Source organism: Eschrichtius robustus, chromosome 3 (genome assembly GCF_028021215.1).
Source record: "Eschrichtius robustus isolate mEscRob2 chromosome 3, mEscRob2.pri, whole genome shotgun sequence".
Classification (NCBI taxonomy): Eukaryota; Metazoa; Chordata; class Mammalia; order Artiodactyla; family Eschrichtiidae; genus Eschrichtius; species Eschrichtius robustus.
In genome coordinates, this window is record NC_090826.1 from 99828227 (window position 1) to 99855407 (window position 27181).

Below are 27181 nucleotides of genomic sequence, written 5' to 3' on the forward strand. Positions count from 1 at the left end.
AATGGGAGATGAAGTCTGGTGGCTAGTTCCTGAGCTGGCTTCCTAGCCTCGAGAGGCTTTTAAAAGCCTAATCTGAGATTCCTTATGAAAAGTTTCAGCAAAACCAACTCAAAAAGAGCCTGCCTGTATGGTCAATAACTATTCTTGCTGCACTTAACGTGAATAATCAGGACAAATCTAATGAGACCAGAATTATGTAAACAAGAAATAAAAGGTTAACTATAGAGAGAAGTTTTTTTTGTTTCAGTGTAAAACTGTAATGCACCCTTGTGGCCTCCATCTTGCACACTGGCCCATCCTTACCACATTCTCAATTCTGGTTTCCTCCAGTATCTGACTCTAACTCTCCAAACTAATGTTTCCAGTTTTTTTTTTCCCCACCCTCCTGACGTGATCACTGAGAACTAAAATTGCCCTTTTCCTGAAATCCTGCAAGCTGAAGCTGGATGACTTGATATAAACTTAAAAAAAAAAAAAAAAAGACCACAACACATTGTATATGGGCAACCTTTGTGCCTTCTGCTGTGTGGACCACTTACAGAGTTCACCAGGACATTTAATGCCATCCATCACCAGAGACATTCAAACTGCAAACCAGGAGACTTCTTCAGGTGTCCACTGCCATCCTCATTCTACCATTTAAAGATGCTTCAAGTTCAAATCTAAGAATCCCAACTGGCTACCCTCTGGACTGAGAAACTGGATCTCTAACTATTAATTTTGGCTTTTCTTTTATTTTCATAGAAACTCCCCTCATTAAATACCTGACTGCTGGTACCATTGAGCAAATATAATACCAAGTCCCTACAGAAGGTTCACCTGGTCCTTAATGAGCAAAAGGCTACTGAATGAGAAAATAGACATACTGTTCAGAGGAAAGAAGAATGTCTCTTCTTTCCTTGAACAAGAAAGGGGCCTGACAAAGATTCTTTGACTAAATTTTAATTGACTCCTGAACCACCTTCATCCAGGCTCATCTGTATACTTCCTTGTAAAATGCAGTTTTAGCAAGAATCCTGCTAAGTCAGTTTAGCAAGAAACCCTTGGTACCTGATCCGGTTTCTCATCTTCCATCATCCTCCAGGTGATGTCTGATCACCATGGCTTGTCTTCAGCAGGAATCCACTTAGGTCTATTTAGCCAGAACCCCCCTTACCCTTGTTTCCAGTTTTCCATCCACTGATTTTGTCCACTCTGCTCCATGGCTATAAATTCACACTTGCCCATGCAGTATTTGGAGTTGAGCCCAATTTTTTTCCCCCACTGCAATATTTCATCACAGTGGTCCCTATACCCTTAGAGATAACTTGCACCACCTTGAATAAAGCCTTTCTTAACCAGGTTTTAACACGTGTCATTGAATTTTTTTTTTTTTTTTTCTTTTAACACAGAGTTTTTCCTAGACATTTGGTATCACAGGAGTGAGATTTGCTAGAGTGGATCTGGCTAATGGAAACGTGGTTTGGGAAGAGAGAGGATAAAAAGGCAGGGGATCCAGAACCTTTGATTCCTGGGCGACCACGTGGTCACCCATAGTGTGGAGCAGCAGCTGTGCTGCTCTCAAGTTACTGAAGGTAAAAGTTACCAATGGAATTTAGAGATGGATCCAATTCCTAGCATGTTGGTTCACTGGATGCATAAGGAGATGGGAACTAGTAAGAAAAAGATGAACTGTTTAATCCCTTGGTTATTGTGGTAACCAAATTACAATAGCTAAAATTGAAATAATGTAATAATATAATAAGTAATATGTAAAAGCAAAATTAAAAGAGAGTGCTGGGTCAGACCTTGATGCTGGACCAAGCTCAGATTTCACTAAGTCTGAGCTTTGGTCACTAGCCTCAAAGCTGCCCACCAAGAGAAAAATGAAGCAAGGACAACAGAAAGTACTTCTAAGACCTCTGGTCACCAAGAATGTAGTCAGTGTGTGGGGAGGGCAAAACCAAGAAACTACTGAAATCAGGGAGTACAGTGTGAAGGAGTTGTTTCATTTTGTGGATCAGTAACATCAGCTTCCTGAAGAACCTTTATTAAAATGGGTTGTGAGAGACTTCCCTGGTGGTCCAGTGGTTAAGACCTCGCCTTCCAATGCAGGGGATGTGGGTTCGATCCCTGGTCAGGGAGCTAAGATCCCACATGCCTCGCAGCCACAAAAAAAACCAGAAGCGATATCGTCACAAATTCAGTAAAGACTTAAAAAAAAAATAAAAATAAAAATGGATTGTGAGAGTCATTAATTTAGGAGCAGTATCTGGTTTTAGATGCTACAGTGGGGAAAAGCATGTTTGGGTTGATGCAGGATCCGCAGGTCACTGTGGAACAATCACTGATGGCCATACGTGATCCAGACACAAAGTAGTTTATTCCTGAGGGAACAGCCAGCCTAATGGATTGGGCAGAAGCCACTGTAAGGTCTGTTTATCCCTGAGAAAGAGGACTGTCCGCCTCCTCCAATAAATGCCAAGTGGAAGCAGATGATATGTTTTGTGTATAAGCCATGTGGGATTATCTTTATGATAATTGGGATATTCACTTGCTGAATGTGCCTCTTACCCAGTCCATGGTAAATGCTGTGGTTAAGGGGAAACTCTTACATGGACACCCCGATATAACCTTACTGCTGCAAAACCAAGGGACAGTTGGGGAAGCCTTATGTATTGGCTGCCTCAGCTTCCCCTCTGGGTCTTACAAAGATGCTAATAAAAACATTAGGTTAGTTAACAAGAGAATGAGGAAAGGCAAAGGAGAGAGTCAGGGAACTGATCTTAGCAAGGTGGACATTTTTAAACAGTTATTAAGAAATAAGGTGAATAAAGCAAATATTGTTAGGAGCAAAACAAAGGAAATAGGGAAGAATCATGGAATTCAACCCAGCAGAATGGAAGGCTTTAGATGGTTTTAAGAAATGGGATCAATAAAACAGACATTAGTGGGGTTAAAACAAAGCTTTTAATACTGCACTACCCAAGGTTGGGCAGGCTGAAAAGACCTCCTTCTGATCCCCCAACATTAAAGGTCTCCAAAGAAGTCTGCTCTGTTTAGTTTGAAGAAATCTAAAAATCCAAAGACTGAGATTGCAGTGAGAAACTTGACCAGCACACGCTTGGGTCATTGATTAGACAGATTAAATGAGATAAAAATTGACAAAAAGGTACACTTTCCTGGCTGTCCAGTGGTTGGGACGCCGTGTTTCCACTGCAGGGGGTGCGGGTTTGATCCCTGGTCGGGGAACTAGGATCCCACATACCTTGCGGCACAGCCAAAAAATAGAAAAAAAAATTGACAAAAGGGCCAGGGTCCCTTGGCTCAACCCACAAAGCGGGGGACCCCAAAACCTTTTGCAGTAGAGTGGATAAAATGGTCAGAAGGTAGAGAAGTTCCCAGGATTTCCTGATAGGAGATCATCTTGCACTGTGGTACCAAAACCTGCTGGTGAAACCTGATACAGCTGAGAACATAAAAATATAAGGGTTGGGCTTCCCTGGTGGCGCAGTGGTTGAGAATCTGCCTGCCAATGCGGGGGATATGGGTTTGAGCCCTGGTCTGGGAAGATCCCACATGCCGCGGCGTGACTAGGCCCGTGAGCCACAATTGCTGAGCCTGCGCGTCTGGAGCCTGTGCTCGGCAACAAGAGAGGCCGCGATAGTGAGAGGCCTGCGCACCGCGATGAAGAGTGGCCCCCACTTGCCGCAACTAGAGAAAGCCCTCGCACAGAAACGAAGACCCAACACAGCCGTAAATAAATAAAATTTAAAAAAACAAAACAAAACAAAAAAACCAAAACTTTTTGAATGGATATATGAATGAAATTTTACAATGTTATATTTGTGATTTCTAAAATATATACTGAGACAGTATTCATGATGCCAAACCAGAAAACTAAAAAAAAAAAAATATATATAAGGGTTGATAGGATTATGAAAGTTGGAATGTTTAAACAGGCTTTATGTAAAGAAGTTGTATCTTCTTTACCTGAGTGTTTTATAGGAATGGGTGTTATGTCTGGATGGGGACTGCTTCCCCTACCTAGTATTCTAAAACCAAAATTTGTTTATATAAGCCCCAATGGAGGCTACAGTTAAGAATGTAAGGTGAAAGTTTGTAGGAGAATGGTATATTTGATCAGACTTTTACCTGGTTGTATAATGAAGATGGACATTGTATCTGGCTGCGGAATGTTTTCTCTACCTAGTGTTGTAAAACAGAAGGCATGTAAATCTACACTTCAAGCAGTATTACTAATTGGACACGCTAAATGGGAACCAATAAGGTGGCCCAAGCCCACATAGCATAGAATAGAAGCTGGAGTGTTGGTATGGGAAAATTCTCTGTGTGATAACCCTGTGTGTACCTGAGTGCCTCCCAGAAACAGCTTCTAGGACTTTGGACTGGAGAATTTCCAGTTGAAGGGTAGTTATTGGCTTCCTTTGGACATTAATTGAAGCTGCCAGTATGACTAAAAGCCATAAAGTAATCTTGAAAAGAATCTTGATGTCTTGCATAATGTCTGATAAACACTCCAGTGGGGAGGACAGTGCCCAGAAGACTTTCATAATAAAATAGTAATGGTTTACACAGGAGCATACTGCCTGGGGAATGCAAGGAGATACTAAAGAATAGGGAGCCTCTTTTCCCTTAGGACTGACTCTGGAACTGTGTGAGGAGCTGCTGGATTATGTTGTCACTTGAAAGTGTCCTATAAACAGCTCGTAACTGACCAAAAAAGCTGCTTGGTTGGTGAATGACAGTTGCAAGGTGAACGGACAGCATCCTATTTTGAAGGCCACCATGGATAGAAGAAGGTAAAGACATTAGCTCACTTGGTTGAATTGCGTGCTGTTTTCCTAGAGTAATGCAAGAATTGAACAGTGGTAAAACCCCCTATGTTTGAGTTTTTACTGACTCGTGGACAATGGCCTATGGCCAGACCATATGGTCAGGCAGAAGAGCAGTGGAAACCTGGCCTACTAAAGGGATGCCCTTATGGGGCATAGCCCTATGGGAATTACTGTGGGAATTTGAAGGGTGCATTAAAGTAGGGCTTTGTCGATGTCCACCAGGAGAAGCCCCTTCTAAGTTCAGAAGGTGATTAGAATCACCAGGCAAATACCCCTGTGTGCTCACTTGAGATGGCCACGTGGGTCCATGAAATGAGTGGATATGGGGGCAATGCAGCAATGCAGAGATGGGCTAAATCCAGACGTATTTCTCTTGTACCCTCTGAGGCACAAAATGACACTAAGTATTGACAAAATAATGTTCTGTCTGCAAGCAAAAGAGACAGAGATGGCAGATGGCTAAGTGTCAGATTCCTCTGGGGGAAAGGCCTTGAATATAGCTAGTAAGTGAGACTGATGTTGGTAGACCTGGGGGGCTACAAATGAGTCCCGATAGGAATAGACACTGACTCTGGACCAGGTTTTGCTTACTTGGTGGTAGATGCAAATGTACAAGAGTGCTTTAAAACAACTGGAACAGAAGATAATTGTACCAATTTGGATGGCCGACCATCATCTCTTCAGACCAAGGAATACACTTTATAGCCCATAATGTCCAAGAGTGGGCAGAGAGAGAGCCTCCTCAGGGTACTAGTTTGATGGAGAACTAGAATGGGCAATTAAAACATTGGTTATCTAAAATGGGAGAGAAAAAGACATGAAGGGCTGGCTTATATACCATGGAAGTGTACTCATACTGAACATGGGGTGGGGCTAAAGGAGTGGCCCTACTGTATAGAGTCCTCTTTCTGGTGGGTCTGGGGAAGAAGGTGTGGAATGACTATGCAATTCTTACCAAGGGAGAAGTATTCTGGTGTAACAACTATACTTTTTTCTTTCTTCCCCCTATTAAATTTTTTCCCCCTGCTTGATGCAGTGGTCATAGGACCAGGCCTGCGAATATAAGTGCTGGAAACAGAGATGATTCCTAAGCAAGAAGCTAACTGTAATTTTAAATTTGGGGTCAAGATTCCTAAGTACCTGATGGGGTGGGTTGTGCCTTCACCCCATCTCGCAAAATTGAGGTTAACAGTGAATGCCACTATATTGCCTGGTGGTAAAAATAGCCCAGGTAGTTCTGTAACTGTGTAACCTTACCCTAAATGAACGGTGGACTGAAGGGGAGGAACTTGCTAAACTAGTGTTGCTGTTTGCTATCTAGACCAGCACAGTGGCTGAACCTGATGTTCCTTCCAAAGTTGAAAGAGTTTGGGTATACAGGGAGAGGAGGAGCAATAGTAGCTGAAGATAAAGAAACAAATAAATGGGTTGTGTAGTGAGGGAAATCCAATAACAACACCTCAAAAGGGCTCAGAGTAGTCGATTATATCTCTTAATTCAGTTACACCAGATGACTGAAAGAGTGAAACCATATGTTTGCCTAGACCATACCTGCATTTGGAACCTGACAAGATTAACTGGAAGCCTGCAAACCCGAGTGGCCTTAACTGAAAATTATTTTTCATACCATATGATGATGGACTGGTCCAGTTATTAATGACTGAATGGGATTCTAACAATGTGCCAGTATCTTTTGAGTATATATATTGGTCTCTGCCCCTGGCACACAGCTCCTGAAACCCTTGTAATTTCCAAAGTGATAAAGAGTATTTGGAGTGCCTTTTGTTCTAATATTTGGTCTTTGACCCTGATTCCTGACACACAGCTCCTACATCTCTTGGAATTTTCTGGGTGATAGGGGTGTCTTTTGACCTGATGGGGTGACTCTTGGTGGGCTCCTGGATAGCTTCAGGATTGGGGTGGGTCACCAGAAAGACCAAGCCGTGATTAGAAGCTGGGAACTTCCAGCGCCCACCCCCCCATCCTACAGAAGAGGAGAGGGGATAGAGATTGAGGTAGTAATTGATCATGCCCATGTGATGAAGCCTCCATAAAAAAATTCAAAGTATGGAGTTCAGAGAGCTTGTGAGTTGGTGAACACACCTACTAGGAGGTATGCTGTGAGGGTGGTACATCCCAACTCCATGGAGACAGAAGCTCCTGCACCGGACCCTTGCATCTTGCCCTGTGTATCTCTTCATCTGACTGTTCATCTGTGTCCTTTATCATATCGTTTGTCCAGTAAATGTAAGTAAATGTTTTTCTGAGTTCTGTGAGCTGTTCTAGCAGGTGCTTGATTCCAAGGAGGGGGTACCTCCAATTTGTAGCCAACTCGGACAGAATTTGTGGGTAACATGGGGATTTACTCTTTGTGATTGGTGTAGGGGGAAGTCTTGTGGGACTGAGCCCTTAATTTGTGGGGTGTGCAGTAACTCCAGTTGGTGTCAGAGTTGAATTGCAGGATATCCAGCTGGTGTTGGAGAATTGGTTGGTGTGGGGGAAAAAAACCCAAAAATATCTGGTGTCAGGAGCATTGTGTGTGTGAGTAAAGATAGGCAGAACCTTACTTAGATACTGTCTTTTTTAAAAAGAATTTATAGTTGGTTTACAATATTGTGTTGGTTTCAGGTGTACAGCAAAGTGATTCATTTATATATATATATACATATATCTATTCTTCTTCAGATTCTTTTCCCATGTAGGTTATTACAGAATACTGAGTACGAGTTTCCTATGCTATACAGTAGGTCCTTGGTGATCATCTATTTTATGTATAGTAGTGTGTATTTGTTAATCCCAAACTCCTAATTTATCCCTCCCCTCCATGTGTCCCCTTTGGTAACCATACATTTGTTTTCGAAGTCGGTGAGTCTTTCTGTTTTGTAAATAAGTTCATTTGTATCTTTCCTTTTTTTTTTTAGATTCCACATATAAGTGATATCATATGATATTTGCCTTTCTCTATCTGACTTGCTTCACTTCGTATGGTAATCTCTAGGTCCATACATGTTGCTACAAATGGCATTATTTCATTCTTTTTTATGGCCGAGTAATATTCCATTGTATATATTGACTACATCTTCTTTATCCATTCCTCTGTCAGTGGACATCTAGGTTGCTTCTGTGTCTTGGCTATTGTAAATAGTGCTGCAGTGAACATTGGGGTGCGTGTATCTTTTCAAACTATGGTTTTCTCTGGATATATGCCCAGTAGTGGGATTGCTGGGTCATATGGTAGTTCTAGTTTTAGTTTTATAAGGAACCTCCATACTGTTCTCCATAGTGGTTGTGCCAGTTCATAGATACTGTCTTTTTATTTTGGGCCACACTACTCGGCTTGTGGGATCTTAGTTCCCCGACCAGGGATGGAAGCTGGGCCTGGCAGTTGAGAGCACCGAGTCCTAACCAATGGACCGTCAGGGAATTCCCTAGATACTGTCTTTATGCTGCTGCTTCTTTTTTTAAATAAATTTATTTATTATTTATTTTTGGCTGTGTTGGGTCTTAGCTGATGCGTGCGGGCTTTTCTCTAGCTGCGGTGAGCGGGTGCTACTCTTCGTAGTGGTGCCTGGGCTTCTCATTGCGGTGGCTTCTCGTTGCAGAGCACGGGCTCTAGGCATGCGGGCTTCAGTAGTTGTGGCACGTGGGCTCAGTAGTTGTGGCTCGTGGGCTCTAGAGTGCAGGCTCAGTAGTTGTGGCACATGGGCTTAGTTGCTCCGCGGCATGTGGGATCTTCCCGGACCAGGGCTCAAACCCATGTCCCCTGCATTGGCAGGCAGATTCTCAACCACTGCGCCACCAGGGAAGCCCTGTCTTTATGCTTCTATATGTCAGAAACGCTTTCAAATTTTATTTGGTTATTTAAAACTTGACTGGATTCTCCATGGCAGAGCTCTGTGTCACATTGTTCTGATTTTACACACACAGACGCAGACACAAACACACACACACAGAAGAATTGAAAGACCAGGTATGTTAGTCAACTTCTTGTTTTTTCAAGTAAGGGCATTAGAACCCCTCTCCTCCAACAATTATTTGCTGTTATGGTCATTTCATGATAGCACCAAAAAATTAGGAAGTACATGATTTTGTTTTATTTTAAAAAATTTTTATTTACCTGTTTAGTTTTTCGGCCACGCGGCATGCGGGATCTTAGTTCCCCGACCGGAGATCGAACCCGTGCCCCCTGCAGTGGAACTGTGGAGCCTTAACCACTGGACCGCCAGGGAAGTCCCAGGAATACATGATTTTAGAGTTAAGGAAAATTCTGTAGATTAATTATATTTAGCTTTATGGAAAACTTGTAACCTTGACCTTATTATTTTCATTTTACTGTTGACTGCTGAAAACTTCATCATGGATTTGGGAACCACTGCTGTACTAGATTAATTGGAAAGAGATGGCAGATGACAGCCATCTGCCATCTCTGCCTCTTTTGCTTGCAGGCAGAACATTTTTCTGTCAATACTTACTGTCATTTTGTGCCTCAGAGGGTACAAGAGAAATACGTCTGGATTTCATATGCATTTAGTTGTTACTTCTAGTTTCTTAGTCTCCTCTCTTCTCATAATAGTTACTGTTTAAGATTTGTCCACATTGTTCTTTGGAGCAGTTGTGAACAGATTAGTTCTTTAGCATAGGAAGAGGGCAATTTATGTTGAATCACTCCAGGAAGTCTTTCAGATTTACACATAACTTGAGCTTTAACCTCTTTAGCTGTTGCTCTGTGTGAGTGACATTGGTAAAATGTTTTCACTGTTAGTTACAGGTGGAGTTAGCCTCGATTCCTTCAAAGGTCCTGAGCTCACTACCAATGACTTGCGTGATGTCAAGCAAAAACCGCAGAACTTTGCCTATACTTCATATTTCTTTCCTAAAAGGGCAAATAATTTGTAGTATCCTTCCATTCTACATTTTTAGTGATACTGGTAAGGATTGAGATACTCTTTGGAAAATATTCTTAGGTTTTAGAAAGGTAATATGATAGGGGAGTTGATTTGAGGATGTTTGTTTTTCTGAAAATGAACTCTTCAACCTTCTATTGCATGTAGAGGATACAGGTTGTGAAGAAAACTGAGAGGCAGAAACATAACTTTGACATAACTTGATGCTTTTCAATTGGATAATCCAGCTGGGATGTGAAGAGAAGAATCCACTTTAATTGCTTCAAACCACAAGGTGGTGAACTGAAAAAGAGTCCCTTTAAAAAAGGTACAGATTAGATTTCCCCTCTATTAAGGTCCCTCATATTTACCCCACTTGTTACTATCTACCCTTGTTTTATACCTCCTTCTTCCATTTTGTGTTCCATGATATTTTCACTGCACTTTATGGAGAAGTGAGATTGACTGCGGGGCTGAGCACAGTGAGATTGGCCGTGGGTTTAGAAACGTGGTTTACTCTGTCATCAAACCAAAGTAGGACTTCCCTCTCTTGGCTTCTAGGCCTCCTTAGGTAGGAATCAAGAGGAAACGCTTCTTGCTCTGAATAATATCATCCTATCTCAATTCTACACTCCAGAGTAAAGAAGAACTGTGCTTATTCCTGGGAAGATTCGCCATGCCTTCCTTGCCCTAACCCTCACATCCTCACCACCAACCAGTATCTGCTGTGAGACCATCAGCCCCAGGCTCATTATGCCCTTTATTCTTGTTCACACCAGTCTCCACAAGAAACTCAGGACTTACAGGTTAACTCTCTTCTCCATAGAAAGCCCCAACCCTCTTCTTGGCTTTATTTTTGTCTTTAGTAGGCATCATCTTCTGACGTGCTACATATTTTACTTTGTCTTTTCAATAGAATGTAAATGTCACGGGGGCATGGAGTTTTATCTGTTCATTCATTGCTATAGATGAACAGTGACCAGCAGTAGGTACTCAAAGGTATTTGTTGAATGAATGCAGCAAATAATTGAATTAAAGAAAACCTTTTGAGGGAGATTAGGAGAAACTCTCAAAGAAATTAAAGCAGTCCTTTCTCAATTGCTTCTCTAGTTTTTTGTTTTTCATTTTTTAAAAATTTTATTGGAGTATAGTTGATTTACAATGTTGTGTTAGTTTTAGGTGTACAGCAAAGTGATTCAGTTATACATATATATATATTCATTCTTTTTCAGATTCTTTACCCATATAGGTTATTACAGAGTACTGAGTAGAGTTCCCTGTGCTGTACAGTAGGTCCTTGCTGGTTATCTGTTTTATATATGGTAGTGTGTGGGGGTTAATCCCAAGCTCCTAATTTATCCCCCTGCCCCCCGCAACGTTTCCCCTTTACTTCTCTAGTTTTCTATTTTACATTTATTTTTGGCTGCGTTGGGTCTTCGTTGCTGCGCGCGGGCTTTCTCTAGTTGCGGCGAGCGGGGGCTACTCTTTGTTGTGGTGCGTGGGCTTCTCATTGAGGTGGCTTCTCTTGTTGCAGAGCACAGGCGCACGGGCTTCAGTAGTTGTGGCTCGCAGGCTTAGTTGCTCTGCAGTATGTGGGAACTTCCTGGACCAGGGAGCAAACCCGAGTCCGCTGCATTGGCAGGCGGATTCTTAACCACTGTGCCACCAGTGAAGTCCCTCTAGTTTTTAAAATACCTTATTAGATGATTTCTTTTCAGCGTACCTCATTCCCCATAGTAAACATTTTGAGTGAATCAGTATATTATCTTAGCTAATTATTTCTATTTTAAGATCATCTTTTTAAAAAAAACAGAAAAATTTCTGAATATAGGCATACTAAGTTACTACTAATTCTAACTCCCATCTCACTCTGGGATGTTTTGTTTAATTGCACCAAAATTCAGAAAAACTTTTGCGTAAACAAATAATCTTTCATTTATTCTGATTGTCTTTGTTTTCATAGGACTTTGCAGCGTCTATTAGATATTTACTAAATATTAGTGAATAATCCGTTGCACAAAGTGTCATTATAGCTTGCAGCCATAGTTTGAGGGGTTTTTAATAGTCTACAACTTCATTCCAACCTGTACACCAGCCACCTATTTCTAAAGTTGAGATCCTTCAAAGGCATTTGGATGTCTTTCACGTACCCTGTCTTTCTAGGCGCTAGCAGAAACACCAGTTTTATTCTCTAAAAGAAACAGACCCACTGGTAAATCCCTAAAGCACATTTGGGGGAACGGGGAATACACTGCTATGGTGTTTCCAAAATTCAATATCTGTTGTCCTTGGCTTGCATACTACTGTTATATCGAACTGTTTCACTTCCAACAGTTATTTCAAAGCATGTACAATATGCCTTTCTTGCATTGCATTAAGGATTCTAACATATTTCATCTTCTTTATCCTGGTCTGCCTGGGAAAGTGATAAACAGAAGATGTGAGCCCATGAAATTTATTGTAATCTTCAAGGCATTTTTGTTAGTTCAGAAAATAGCTAAAGAAGAAAGCCTATAATGACAGAGCCTTAAGAAATCTTGTCTAATACATATTTGGTGAAGATCACTTAGATCTTATTGTTAACACAAGTCTACACTGAATTATCTTGATATTTTACATTGAGCCCAGCATAATTTACCAACTTAAACTCCTTTAAAAAAAAAACAAAAAACAAAAAACTCCTTTTGACACTGAGAGTGCCTGTCTTACCATACTTTCCCTAGCATTGATTATCATCATCTAACTTATTTTTTGCTAATTTGGTAGGGGAAAAATCATATTGTTTTAATTGCTTTTCTTTGTACAATTTGTTTGATTCTCTTAATGTTAACTTTGCCCTGCTTCCCTTGCCCTGATTGGCACTTGATTTTAGATGTTAGAACCACTTGGAAAGAGGAGAGTAGTGGTGCTCAGTATATCCCTAAGGAGTTTTACAACGTTGACCTTTGCCCTTTTTGACAAGATCTTTCTGGGCAAGGGAACAATAATTAAGAGGTGAAGAGAGACAAACAAGTTTACTACTGGAAAGTGGTAAAGAAACCTAGGGTCATCTCACCTTGCTATAGACTCCCATACCTAAACCCAAATCCTTACTCTCCTTCCCAGTGAGATATGTAGCCAAGGAGCTATCCAACAATGTACTACTATGTCTTGCTGCGTTTACCTAAGACTTCATTTTTAAAATCTTATTTTAGGGAACATACATAAATTATAAAAGAGCATCTATTCTCATTAAAAGAAATCAAGCAATCCAGAAGAGAATTAAATAGAAATAAAAGCACCCATTCCTTCTTCTGTCCCTTCTATCCCACCCTCCTGTGGTACAAATAGGGATTTACAGGAATTTCATCCTGATAGTAAATATAATTTAGTGGCATTTTGGTGTCAGTGAGACTTTAGTTTAAGGTGATCCTGTAAACTCCAGGAGGGATTATATAAACTCCCCAAATGTCTGTTTTGTTCCATACTACTTAGTGCAGTGCCCGGCATATGGTAGATGTCAAATATTTGAGGACAGTTTCATTGTAAGGCGAGAAAAGGAAAAGAATTGAAAGAATCTTAACAGAGCGTCGTCTGGCCATCAGGCTTTGGGGTATTAGATTTCTGGAGAAGCGCAAGGGTTCTCAGCACTGGCTGCATGTTAGACTATCACTTGGAGAGCCTTAGCAAAATACCAGTGCTTAGGTCTCACACCCCAGTGATTCTGCTTTGATTAGTCTGGATGAGACCCCAGCATCAGTGTGTTAGAATCTTCCCTGGTAATGCTGATGTGCAGCAGTGGTGAAGAACTACTGAACCATAAACAGTTGTTGCTTACTGAATGTTAATTGAGGAGATCTGTGCTTTACTTAATTCTTTAAAAGTCCTTTATGCTTTGGAGGACACTTTTATTTTTATAGAGATTATCATCCTAATTATGTTTCGCTATATTAAAAATATTTTGCATTTCCTTATATACAGCATATATAGTAAGCACATGGATAATCAAAGAATTACTTAATTACTTGTACATTAAGATAATCATTAGGCTTCCTGATGCTAAAAAATATATTTCCTTCATCTTAGGACCATGACATTTTATATGGTATACTTTCTTTTTTAAAGGCCCTTTAATCCTAATGGAAAACTGGCATTTAAGCAGTAGAGAAAACAAATCATATTAAAGAGCTTAGCAAAAATGTTTTTAAAAAAATCTGAATACATTTGTATGATGTTTTCTTTTCTATGCCAAACTAAATGACTCAACTTGTTTATTCTGTGTTATTCCAGTCATCAAAAATGTTAAGATGTTCAGCTGATGCAAATAAAAAATAAAAGCAATTTAGGGACTTCCCTGGTGGCCCAGTGGGTAAGACTCGGCGCTCCCAATGCAGGGGGCCCAGGTTTGATCCCTGGTCGGGGAGCTAGATCCCACATGCTGCGACAAAGATCCTGTGTGCTGCAACTGAGACCCGGTGCAGCCTAAATAAATAAATAAATATTAAAAAATTAAAAGCAATTTAAGTAAATAGATTCCATCCAAATTATTAATTTCATGTTTGGGACAAAAACCAAAGGAACAGAATATTTAATGTAAGCTTTCTTTACTATGCTGTAAACCTGTTTTTTTAAAAAGTGTGTGTAGTCTTTACCTCTCCTTCTCTTGCCCTTCCCCAACTTTTCCCCAAAAAGGAGACTGTAACTGTGTTGTTTGTAATAAACTTAAATGCCGGAATAACTGTCAGAATAACTAGTAGTGATGAGTAGTTTTAAGGTTAAACCATAAACAGTGCAACATTAATGAAGTGTGGTGTAAATAAATTTGTAGCTAAACGCTTCTTAACTTTGGCTTTCTCTTATACATTTTTATTTTTTGTATATCCATTTCAAAATCACTATGACATCTTAGTTATATAATCAAAATCTTGGCAGGTTGCAGCAGGAAAAGCATAGCCAACCCTGAGCATAATTATGCTTATTTGAGGAAATATTAGACTTGGTGCCAGGTTAAGCTACATGGGTATTAAGAGATAATAATGAGAAACCCAACTAATGCTTGGCTTTGATTAGACCTTCTCTGCCAATAACATAAGTGATAAGACAGTTTATATTAAATTTAATATCTATTCACTCCCTAAAATATAATAACTTAATAATTATAATAAAATATAGTCTATCCAAATATAAGTATAAAATAGTCTGATAAGATGTGAACTCAGTTCATAGTCAGAAAATGCTCACTAATGATGATGGAAAGTATGTTAGCTTTCTGTAGATTCTCATGTATAAGCAACAGCCTTTGTTCTGCTATTGCTGAATTATTTTTATTCTAAATGGAAAAAACATTAAAAACATGGGATTAATATGCTGTGTTTTTTTACTGCTTGCTAAAAATTCAGCTGTTCATTTGCTTGAAATTTGAAGGCCAGACAGTGGGTTCTAAAATGCAACTTACTGTTTCATAGATCAGTCCAAAAACTAAACCTAGTATGTGTGTTCCACTATCTTTCTGAGGTATACTACTGATTAGGAATGCAAAATACATCTAATTATTATTTTTTCCTTTGTCTAGTGTCATAATTAATCTGGGTCAGTTTAGAGCATTATTCTGAAAACATTCTGTAAGAAGAATTCTAGTCTCTTAGAAAAGTAACAATTAAAATCTTTTCTAGTCACATTCTGGGCTAAAGGTAGATTTTATGTGTGACTTTATTTTTAAATAATACTTTCCCATGATAAACTATTAAAACAGTACAAAAGCATATAAAATGGAAAAGTAACAAGTTCCTTGTTCCACCTAAGGAAAATTCACTGTAAACTATTTCTTGGGTGTACTTCCACAGAGTTTTACACATACATCTTTTCCCTTTTCTTTAGAAACACCTCCCCACCACAAAGCTGTACTATGCACTATGTATAAATATCTGTTATTCTTTTATTTTTTAATTGAAATATAGTTGATTTACAATATTATGTTTCATGTGTGCTACATAATGATTTGACATTTGCATGCATTTTTTTTTATTTGCATGCATTATGAAGTGATCACCATGATTAGTCTGGTGTCATGATAACCATCTGTCTCCGTACAAAGTTATTACAATATTACTGAGCATATTCCTTATGCTATTCTTTTTACTGGCTGCAGAGATTTCCATTGTATGGAATTTTCATAAGTTATTTAACTGATCCCATTTTATTGAACATTTAAGTTTCTTTTTATTTTATGATTTTGCTATTACAGTAACTTCCTGGTAGATATCTCTTAATAATTATATGACTATATGTAGAATAGAATTCTTAGGTTATTCTAAAACATCGTATCTTGTGATATAGGTTTATACCTCAATAATTTGACCGAATCTTTGGTGGGCTGCCTTGTTATTGGCATCTTTCTCATGAAATTGGAATTCAGAAGCAATATTTAATTTATTACTTTAATAAGCTAATTTAGGGGAGTAGTTCCAATTAATTCAGATTTTACCTTGGGAAGTGTGTACACCTTGCCTGTGTGTACAAAAGATAAATACTTGGAAAAGGTGAGAGTGCTGGACCATCATTCTATTTCAAATCTAGTATTATATAATGACCTACTATTTACACACTGACCTGTATTCTAAGCATTTTATTTATATCCTTTTAATCATCTGAGCAATCCATTGAGGGAGGTACTAGCATCCTCATTTAATGGTAGATGAGACTGAAGTTTAGAGAGGTTAAATGACTTGCCCCAGGTACCAGAACTGGGCGTGCAAAAACTCTATTCTTAAAGGTAACTGTAGAATTCATATTTCTTGTTTTGTTGTTGTAGTCCTCACAGTGAAGCAATGTTTTTAATCATTCAGAACCCAGGGAAAGATAATGGAAGAAAATAAGATATGCCTCTTATTCTTGAAAATTAATGCTCCCATTTTCCTACCACATCCAACTTTTTGGATTCATATAAAAAGTGTTGTACAGTGTAAATAAGTAATGCAATTGAAGGATGAAACTTTAATTTGGAATAGCATTATGCTTCATGCTGTAATACAAGCTTTTGAGAATAGGCTGAAATGTGAACTTCAACGATAACAAAATTTCTGATAAAGGGACCCTTTGCAAAAAGTTAAAAGATAATAACATATTGTATATCCAATAGTTTGGGTATGACAATGTTTTATGTATTTATCCAGCATAATTTGCCCTTTCTTTTGTGAATGGAAATCCCTGTTTTGCTAATTAGAGTGTAGCCAGCATAATTTACTTAAAAAAAAAAATACTTAGGATTATCATTTCACTCATTTATAGTACTGTGATTTATTTATTTATTTATTATATATTTATTTTTAGCTACATTGGGTCTTCATTGCTGCGCATGGGCTTTTCTCTAGTTGCGGCAGTGGGCTTATCATTGAGGTGGCTTCTCTTGTTGCGGAGCATGGGCTCTAGGCGCGCGGGCTGAGTAGTTGTGGCTCGGAGGCTCTAGAGCGCAGGCTCAGTAGTTGTGGCGCACAGGCTTAGTTGCTCTGCATCAGGTGGGATCTTCCCAGACCAGGGCTCGAACCCGTGTCCTCTGCATTGGCAGGCGGATTCTTTTTTTTTTTTTTTCTTTAGTGGGGAAGGAGGAGAGAGGGGAGGAGAGGGGAAGGGAAGGGAGGAGAGGAGGGAAGGAGGGAGGAAAAAAAGTGTCTCCAGCAGGCGGATTCTTAACCATTGTGCCACCAGGGATGTCCCGGTACTGTGATTTAACAGGCTGATTATCTTAAGTACTCTTGGAGTATACTAAAGACAGGGATCCCAAAACAACTCAAAATTCTGTCTGCTTTTAGGTTTACTTTTCCTTTATCACTAACAGCTTTATACCAAAAGCTATCTCAAAACAGCAGATTCTCAAAAACAAAAAAGATTGATGGTGACTCAAAAGTGTACATATATGACTGGGCAGAAGAAAACTTCAACATCTCCATTGCTACAGGACTTCTTCGCAATTAGCTTGCAGAACTTGATTCTCCTCAAACTGTTGTGATTGCTCTGCATATCCCATAAATTATTTACACCCTGATGGTACAAAATGGCTACAGTAATGGCACCTCTGGCTCCACATGGTATCAAGAACTTTAATAATTCATCTTTTATTACAGCTACGTCCCTGTAGATTAGCATGAGTGGGAACTGAGTATAACACTGAGCTAAGTAAGGCCTTCTCTGAGACCTTAACTCTCCAAACATCGTATCCATAAACATTCAGATGTTAGTGCTGTTAAAAAATAAAGATTATTGACTGTTAAAAAGCTAGACTCTTTAGGTTATGTTTGTCAAGCATTAGATTACTTCACGTATTTAAGTGCATTTTAAGGATATTTCAAGGGGAAAATCTTTGAAAGACATTCTCCATTTCAGGACTTGAACTTAAAAAACAAAAACAAACAGATAAACTAGCATTAGTTTATGTGAACTAAATGAAATTAATGACTGGCCACTGGCAAGAATAGAGACTTTCATTTTGAAAATTATTCAAATTCTTAATCTAAGAGTTTTACATCTGATATTTGAAGTCTTCAAATTTATCTTCTCAGTCTTTTTGGACTACCTTAAAAAAATAAATTGGAAATTTCTTATGGAGAGCAAAAGTGTGTCTGTGTACCTTCATATACCCATGTAATATTAAATGCCAGAGTGAAATTTAGATATAAAAGAAAGTTAATTTACGCATTTTTCAGTGAAGGATAGTAGTTGAGTTGATGTTGAATTTATGTTTACTATTTTGAAGTGACTCCACAGAGTACTACAAATGCTGCTTTCAAAAAAGACAAAAAAGTTACTAAAGTTGACAGTGGTTGTAACCTTAGCACTTAGCACAGTGTCTGGCACATGGTTCAGTAAATGCTTATTGCATGAATACCTGGTGATCAGATCAATCCATATAATTCTAGTTACACATCTGGTATTTTGAGAAAACAACTATACGATTTATACTAGTTGCTTTCTATGATAGTACCACTTTGGGAGTGTATTTCAGTTCACTGTTAGTGGTTTTTTTTTTCACTGTTATTTAATCTGTTCAATGTGGATTTGTTGCAGAAAAGTCCAGAGAGCCTCATTATATGCGGTTCTGACCTATGAGGCATATATTCTTTCTTCTTTTTAAATTAATTAATTAATTAATTAATTTTTGGCTGCGTTGGGTCTGTGTTGCTGCGCGTGGGCTTTCTCTAGTTGTGGCAACTGGGGGCTACTCTTCATTGCGGTGCGCAGGCTTCTCATTGCGGTGGCTTCTCTTGTTGTGGAGCACAGGATCCAGGTGCGTGGGCTTCAGTAGTTGTGGCTCACGGGCTCTAGAGCACAGGCTCAGCAGTTGTGGCACACGGGCTTAGCTGCTCTGCGGCATGTGGGATCCTCCTGGACCAGGGCTTGAATCCGTGTCCCCTGCATTGGCAGGCGGATTCTTAACCACGGAGCCACCAGGGAAGCCTGAGGCATATATTCTTTTTTTTAAAAAATAAATTTATTTATTTTATTTATTTATTTTTGGCTGCATTGGGTCTTTGTTGCTGTGCGCAGGCTTTCTCTAGTTGCGGTGAGCAGGGGCTACTCTTTGTGGCAGTGTGCAGGCTTCTCATTGCAGTGGCTTCTCTTGTTTTGGAGCATGGGCTCTAGGCGCGCGGGCTTCAGTAGTTGTGGCACGTGGGCTCAGTAGTTGTGGTTCGCAGGCTCTAGAGCGCAGGCTCAGTAGTTGTGGCGCACGGGCTTAGTTGCTCTGTGGCGTGTGGGATCTTCCCGGAGCAGGGCTGGAACCTGTGTTCCCTGCATTGGCAGGCGGATTCTTAACCACTGCGCCACCAGGGAAGCCCTGAGGCATATATTCTTAAGACAGCATTAGTCTGTAGAGAGGCTCCAAATTATTTCAGGTATCTTTTGGATTCCATCAAAAAGCATTAGAAAAGGAGAAGTAACCACTGACACTGCAGAAATACAAACGATCATGAGAGATTACTACAGGCAACTCTATGCCAATAAAATGGACAACCTGGAAGAAATGGACAGATTCTTAGAAATGCACAACCTGCCGAGACTGAACCAGGAAGAAATAGAAAATATGAACAGACCAATCACAAGCACTGAAATTGAAACTGTGATTAAAAATCTTCCAACAAACAAAAGCCCAGGACCAGATGGCTTCACAGGCGAATTCTGTCAAACATTTAGAGAAGAGCTAACACCTATCCTTCTCAAACTCTTCCAAAATATTGCAGAGGGAGGAACATGCCCAAACTCATTCTGTGAGGCTACCATCACCCTGATACCAAAACCAGACAAAGATGTCACAAAGAAAGAAGACTACAGGCCCATATCACTGATGAACATCGATGCAAAAATCCTCAACAAAATACTAGCAAACAGAATCCAACAGCACATTAAAAGGATCATACACCATGATCAAGTGGGGTTTATCCCAGGAATGCAAGGATTCTTCAATATACGCAAATCAATCAACGTGATACACCATATTAACAAATTGAAGGAGAAAAAACCATATGATCATCTCAATAGATGCAGAGAAAGCTTTCGACAAAATTCAACACCCATTTATGATAAAAGCCCTGTAGAAAGTAGGCATAGAGGGAACTTTCCTCAACATAATAAAGGCCGTATATGACAAACCCACAGCCAACATCGTCCTCAATGGTGAAAAACTGAAACCATTTCTACTAAGATCAGGAACAAGACAAGGTTGCCCACTCTCACCACTATTATTCAACATAGTTTTGGAAGTGTTAGCCACAGCAATCAGAGAAGAAAAATAAATAAAAGGAATCCAAATCGGAAAAGAAGAAGTAAAGCTGTCACTGTTTGCAGATGACATGATACTATACATAGAGAATCCTAAAGATGCTACCAGAAAACTGCTAGAGCTAATCAATGAATTTGGTAAAGTAGCAGGATACAAAATTAATGCACAGAAATCTCTGGCATTCCTGTACACTAATGATGAAAAATCTGAAAGTGAAATTAAGAAAACACTTCCGTTTACCATTGCAATAAAAAGAATAAAATATCTAGGAATAAACCTACCTAAGGAGACAAAAGACCTGTATGCAGAAAATTATAAGACTCTGATGAAAGAAATTAAAGATGATACAAATAGATGGAGAGATATACCATGTTCCTGGATTGGAAGAATCAACATTGTGAAAATGACTCTACTACCCAAAGCAATCTACAGATTCAATGCAATCCCTATCAAACTACCACTGGCATTTTTCACAGAACTAGAACAAAAAATTTCACAATTTGTATGGAAACACAAAAGACCCCGAATCGCCAAAGCAATCTTGAGAACGAAAAATGGAGCTGGGGGAATCAGGCTTCCTGACTTCAGACTATATTACAAAGCTACAGTAATCAAGACAGTTTGGTACTGGCACAAAAACAGAAATATAGATCAATGGAACAGGATAGAAAGCCCAGACATAAACCCACGCACCTGTGGTCACCTTATCTTTGATAAAGGAGGCAAGCATATACAGTGGAGAAAAGACAGCCTCTTCAATAAGTGGTGCTGGGAAAATTGGACAGATACATGTAAAAGAATGAAATTAGAACACTCCCTGACACCATACAAAAAAATAAACTCAAAATGGATTAAAGACCTAAGTGTAAGGGCAGACACTTTCAAACTCTTAGAGGAAAACATAGGCAGAACACTCTATGACATAAGTCACAGCAAGATCCTTTTTGACCCAGCTCCTAGAGAAATGGAAATAACAACACAAATAAACAAATGGGACCTAATGAAACTTAAAAGCTTTTTTTTGCACAGCAAAGGAAACCATAAACAAGACGAAAAGACAACCCTCAGAATGGGAGAAAATATTTGCAAATGAAGCAACTGACAAAAGATTAATCTCCAAGATTTACAAGCAGCTCATGCAGCTCGATAACAAAAAAAACAAACAACCCAATTCAAAAATGGGCAGAAGACCTAAATAGACATTTCTCCAAAGAAGATACACAGATTGCCAACAGACACATGAAAGAATGCTCAACATCATTAATCATTAGAGAAATGCAAATCAAAACTACAATGAGATATCATCTCACACCGGTCAGAATGGCCATCATCAAAAAATCTAGAAACAATAAATGCTGGAGAGGGTGTGGAGAAAAGGGAACACTCTTGCACTGTTGGTGGGAATGTAAATTGATACAGCCACTATGGAGAACAGTATGGAGGTTCCTTAAAAAACTACAAATAGAACTACCATACGACCCAGCAATCCCACTACTGGGCATATACCCTGAGAAAACCATAATTCAAAAAGAGTCATGTATCAGAATGTTCATTGCAGCTCTATTTACAATAGCCAGGACATGGAAGCAACCTAAGTGTCCATCATCGGATGAATGGGTAAAGAAGATGTGTCACATATGTACAATGGAATATTACTCAGCCATAAAAAGAAATGAAATGGAGGTATTTGTAGTGAGGTGGATGGAGTTAGAGTCTGTCACACAGAGTGAAGTAAGTCAGAAAGAGAAAAACAAATACAGTATGCTAACACATATATATGGAATCTAAGGGAAAATAAAGGTCATGAAGAACCTAGTGGCAAGACGGGAATAAAGACACAGACCTACTAGAGAATGGACTTGAGGATATGGGGAGGGGGAGGGGTAAGATGTGACAGGGTGAGAGAGTGGCATAGACATATATCCACTACCAAACGTAAAATAGATAGCTAGTGGGAAGCAGCCGCATAGCGCAGGGAGATCAGCTCGGTGCTTTGTGACCACCTAGAGGGGTGGGATAGGGAGGGTGGGAGGGAGGGAGATGCAAGAGGGAAGAGATATGGGAACATATGTATATGTATAACTGATTCACTTTGTTATAAAGCAGAAACTAATACACTATTGTAAAGCAATTGTACTCCAATAAAGATGTTTAAAAAAAAAAAAAAGCATTAGAGGTTTTTCAAACACACAGAGAAAATTATTCTTTTACCCAGTAGAGACAGTGGACAGTTTTCACTGATACTGAATATATAGTGGTTTATACTCTGTATAAATTGAGTTTAATCTGATTGCTTTAGATTTCTTTAATAATGGTTTTATTTAAAACTGATTATCTGGTCATCATTGACATCCATGAGAGAAATATAGGGGATAGTACAATCAAAAGTTACACTGTCGGGCCTCCCTGGTGGCGCAGTGGTTGAGAATCTGCCTGCCAATGCAGGGGACACGGGTTCGAGCCCTGGTCTGGGAAGATCCCACATGCCGCAGAGCAACTGGGCCCGTGAGCCACAACTACTGAGCCTGCGCGTCTGGAGCCTGTGCTCCACAACAAGAGAGGCCGCGATAGTGAGAGGCCCGCGCACCGTGATGAAGAGTGGCTCCCGCTCACCGCAACTAGAGAAAGCCCTCGCACAGAAACGAAGACCCAACACAGCCAAAAAATAAAATAAATTAATTAATTAATTAAAAAAAAAAGTTATACTGTCAAGGAGGTTAGGGTTTGGAAAGGCATTAGAGGCAGAGGCACTGATTAAAATGAAAGCCCTTAATATGTAAAAGGAAAATTCCAGAAAGCATGAGATGTAGAAGTAAATGATGCTGTGGTAGCCTACTATACAGATGATATTAGCTGTTTGCCAGACCAGCCACCTTGGAGTAGAATATGGAGTATCTAACTTAAATTAGAGCAGTCGCACTTCTCCTTAAGTTGAAACACCACGGTAAATAAACATCTTTTCACTCGTGTGAAATTCTGTGTTTGTTGTTTGTTGTTCGGTAGCAAGTGTGAATTGGATGACAGTGTCTGCATATAAGATTTTTATGTGGAGTGAATTCATGTTTTTCTCTCTTAACATTTCCCAACACACCCCTCCATTCATGAGTGTCCTTGAGCTGATACCTGGTGCCACATATCTTAGAATAAAGGTTTTAGAACTGTGTGAAAAAGTGACAGTTTGATCTAGCCTTAGTTATATTATGGTGTAAATTAAGCTCTTAAATGAAAGTGGCTAGGTTTTACAGATGGACAGACACGAAACTAGCTGAGAACAAATTGTTGTGCTGTGATAGAGACATCGTTCAAAACTGCATGTATCTGTCAACTGCCCATGGTGGTACAGTGAGATAAAGTGATCTGTAATGTTTCTCTAGTGTATCCCTATTGCTAGCCATATTGTAATGTGTAATACATCTCTTGGGCAGACAGCTTGTGTGGGCTAGATTCCACCTCAGTCTTGAAAATACGCCAGAAAGCAGCAAGGTGAATTTTTAAGCCTATTTAAATATTTAGACTCATGACTAATTTCAGTGAAATCTCTGCTGTATCTAATAAACTACTCACTAGAAGTGAGATGGAATTTCAAGTTTTTGACTTCCTCACTTATTAGCTGTGTGACCTTGGATTGACAAATTCAAGGTCACACAGCAAATTCAAATTCAAATTCAAAATCTCTGTCTGTTTCTGTGTCTGGAAAGTGAGGATTGTAAAAGTATTTGCCTCATAAATTTGTTGTGTGGATTTAGGCAGATTATATGTATAAAGTGCAAAGAAGAGTGCCTGGCACTTAATAAATGTTAGCTGCTGCCGCCACCACCACCATCATCATCGTTAACGTAACTTGGAGTGAGATGAATTTCCCTTCCCTGAAGCTAGATTGCTCTTTTTGCTTTTAAGGAAGACTACATCTCTGTCAAGGATGTGGTCAACCCCAATTCTAATACAGAAGCTCACTGTCCTGACTTGTGAAATCTAATCCATCTTCAAGTTTATCTACAGCTAAAGTGTAATATATTATATATTATAATATATATTATGTAAAGTATATATTACTTTAAAAGTATATATTACTTTATATTATGTTACTTTAAAAGTATATATTTCTTTCAAAAGTATGTAAAGCATACTGCATTATAATAAAGTGTAACATAATCACTAGAAGGGATAAAGAAACTATAATATCACTGTGGAATGATCTACAAGATGTGTTGTTAAGTGAAAAAACCAAGGGGCAAAATAATGTGTAAATTATTCTACCATTTGTGTAAAACTTCTGGTACATGCATAAAGTATCTGACAGGCTGTAAAAGAAATGGTATATTTTCACTTGTTGCTGTTGGGGAGGGAAATTGGATGGCTGGAGACAAGGGTGGGAGACTTTTTACTGTATATCCTTTTATACTTTTTGATTATTGAACCATGTGAATGTATTTCCTAGTTAGTAAAAACAAAAACAAAAAACCCTCATAAAAAGGAGAAAGTAAAAGAGCTATTTTGAAATCTACATAAATTTTTATTCATCCTTTATAAACATTTCTTTTTATCTGTACTACTCAAATTCACATTTGATAGGGCTTTTAGATTCCTATTTTCGTTTCGTTTTTTGTTTTTTTTTTTCCTTTAAGTGTGCTTTCCAGGGCTAAACTAAGAATGATCTCTTATCCTCCATTTAGGGATTTGAGTCATAATCGGTTGTCTAACTGGAACATCAGCTTGGAATCTCAAACATTACAAGAAGTGTAAGTTATTTTTATTTATTTAAACTTACATTAAATTCTTTGAGGTGATTTGATGAATTATGAATTTTAGGATGTTCAATGCAAAAATGTCAAAAAATTGAAGGAAAGAAAACTTTAGATTAAAACATGTTTAAAAGCCTAAACTTGTCTTTGGCTTTGTTAGTATCACAAACTCTCTGGGTATTATGCCATTGCATTGGTGATTTCAAGTTGTAAACTGCATAGAAATACTTTTCTACTTCCTTGGGGCCTAATGTAAGATTTTCCCTCTTCAGAGTGAATATATTTTATTTTTTTTTGCCAGAGTTTCAGCCAGTGAAACTCTGTATTGTGTAAATTTTTTTTTTTTTTTTAATGTTTTGACTTGTCTAAGGTGGAAGCATCATGTCTGAAGTAGGTTTATATGAAATACAATATTTTTGGTATCACCTGGAATATGATAGTTAATATAGTTCAGTTTTCCTCTTCATTGAAGTTTTTCCTTTAGTACTGAGATGTATTATTGTGTAGTTTTTGGAGAGAAGTTTCTAAAATATTATTAATACCAGTTATTGCATTGTGGTATTCCCAGAGGCACAACTGTTGAGGCCTATTTACCTCTATACTAAACACCATCAGAATCCTCAGATGAATTTTTCTTTTGAATTTCTTTCTGACAAGGGGTACTTTGTGCTCTCATTGTCTCTGCATTCTCTCCTTCCCTGCCTCAAATTGGCTGCCCCTAATCTGCTGTGGACTGAATGAACAATTGACAAGCTTATTAGCTGAAAGAGCAGGTCCTGAGGAAAGGAAAATGCTCAGTGGGAAGTGCATGAGCTTTATTATTTATTACATGGACTTTGTAACTTCAGTTGGTTACTTGGAGGCCTTTTACTTCTGGCTTCTTTTCTGTATTCTAGATTGTTGAGGTTGTTCAGTGATTGAAAAACAGGTTGGTGAGATGTGATTGCATTAGATTTGCTACTAAAACAATTGAGATAATCTGTTAGGTCTGTGGTCTCAAGCAACTTTCCCTAACTTTGAGTAACAAAAAAATATGTGTGTGTGCGTGTGTATTTCAAAAATTTACTTAATTAACTTATATATAAATTTATTTAATTTATTATAAATAAATATATATAGAGAGATATGAATTATTTTTTCTTTGTTTAAGAAGGACTTAAATTAGCTGTCATAAAAGTAACTATTCAAAGAACCTTGCTGGGATTAAAAATATTTAATGTGCAAAATATTTCCTAACCTTTCTAATATTGGTATCAAATCATAGATCTATACCATGAAAACATTTTTTTATTAAAATCTCTGATTTCTCAGTAGAAAATATTTAGTCTAACTCATTCTGGGTCATAGGCTTTTTTCAAATTTGGCATTTATCCTAAAGAATATGTACTAGCCAGAAACTAGAACTCGAGGTAGCATTTCCCTCACTAAATTTTTATATCTATTTTTCCCCCTACTCAGGAAAATGAATTATAATGAGCTAACTGAAATCCCATATTTTGGAGAACCAACCACTAATATTACTCTTCTCTCTTTGTAAGTAAATAAGATTTCAGGTCTTTTACTTAAATTATGCATAGTACACAGTTTTTTTATTTTTGTTTTAGGTACCCTTGTTGTTGATCCTAATTATTTAACATTTTTGTGGTTAAGGGTGGATCACTGGCAATAGCGTCAATGTAATCTTTGTTTTGTAGAGTCCATAATATAATCCCAGAAATAAACGCAGAAGCGTTCCAGTTTTACCCTGCTCTCGAGAGTTTAGATCTCAGCTCAAATATAATATCAGAAGTCAAGACATCTTCATTTCCTCGAATGCAGCTTAAATACCTGTAAGTAAAATAGAGTTTAAACTAGATTTAATTTGAAGGGCATGTTTATTATTCATTGATATTTATCTTCCCAGATATGTCTTATTTATTGTGATTTTGATATGCTTATGTGAAACAAACCTAGGTTAGATTTTTTTGT

General features: G+C 38.5%; 1 protein-coding gene across 6 annotated transcripts in view; it reads left to right on the top strand.

The window, feature by feature from the left end:
• LRIG2 (leucine rich repeats and immunoglobulin like domains 2) overlaps positions 1-27181 on the top strand; it is a 69678-nt gene that overhangs the window by 8648 nt on the left and 33849 nt on the right. For 5 of the 6 annotated variants that reach the window (XM_068540530.1, XM_068540531.1, XM_068540533.1 and 2 more), the window contains exons 2-4: positions 25145-25210; positions 26672-26746; positions 26908-27042. In XM_068540530.1, the coding sequence (XP_068396631.1) occupies positions 25145-25210; positions 26672-26746; positions 26908-27042 (276 nt within the window). The remainder of the gene's footprint in view (positions 1-25144; positions 25211-26671; positions 26747-26907; positions 27043-27181) is intronic. The other variant, XM_068540532.1, reaches the window with a different exon arrangement.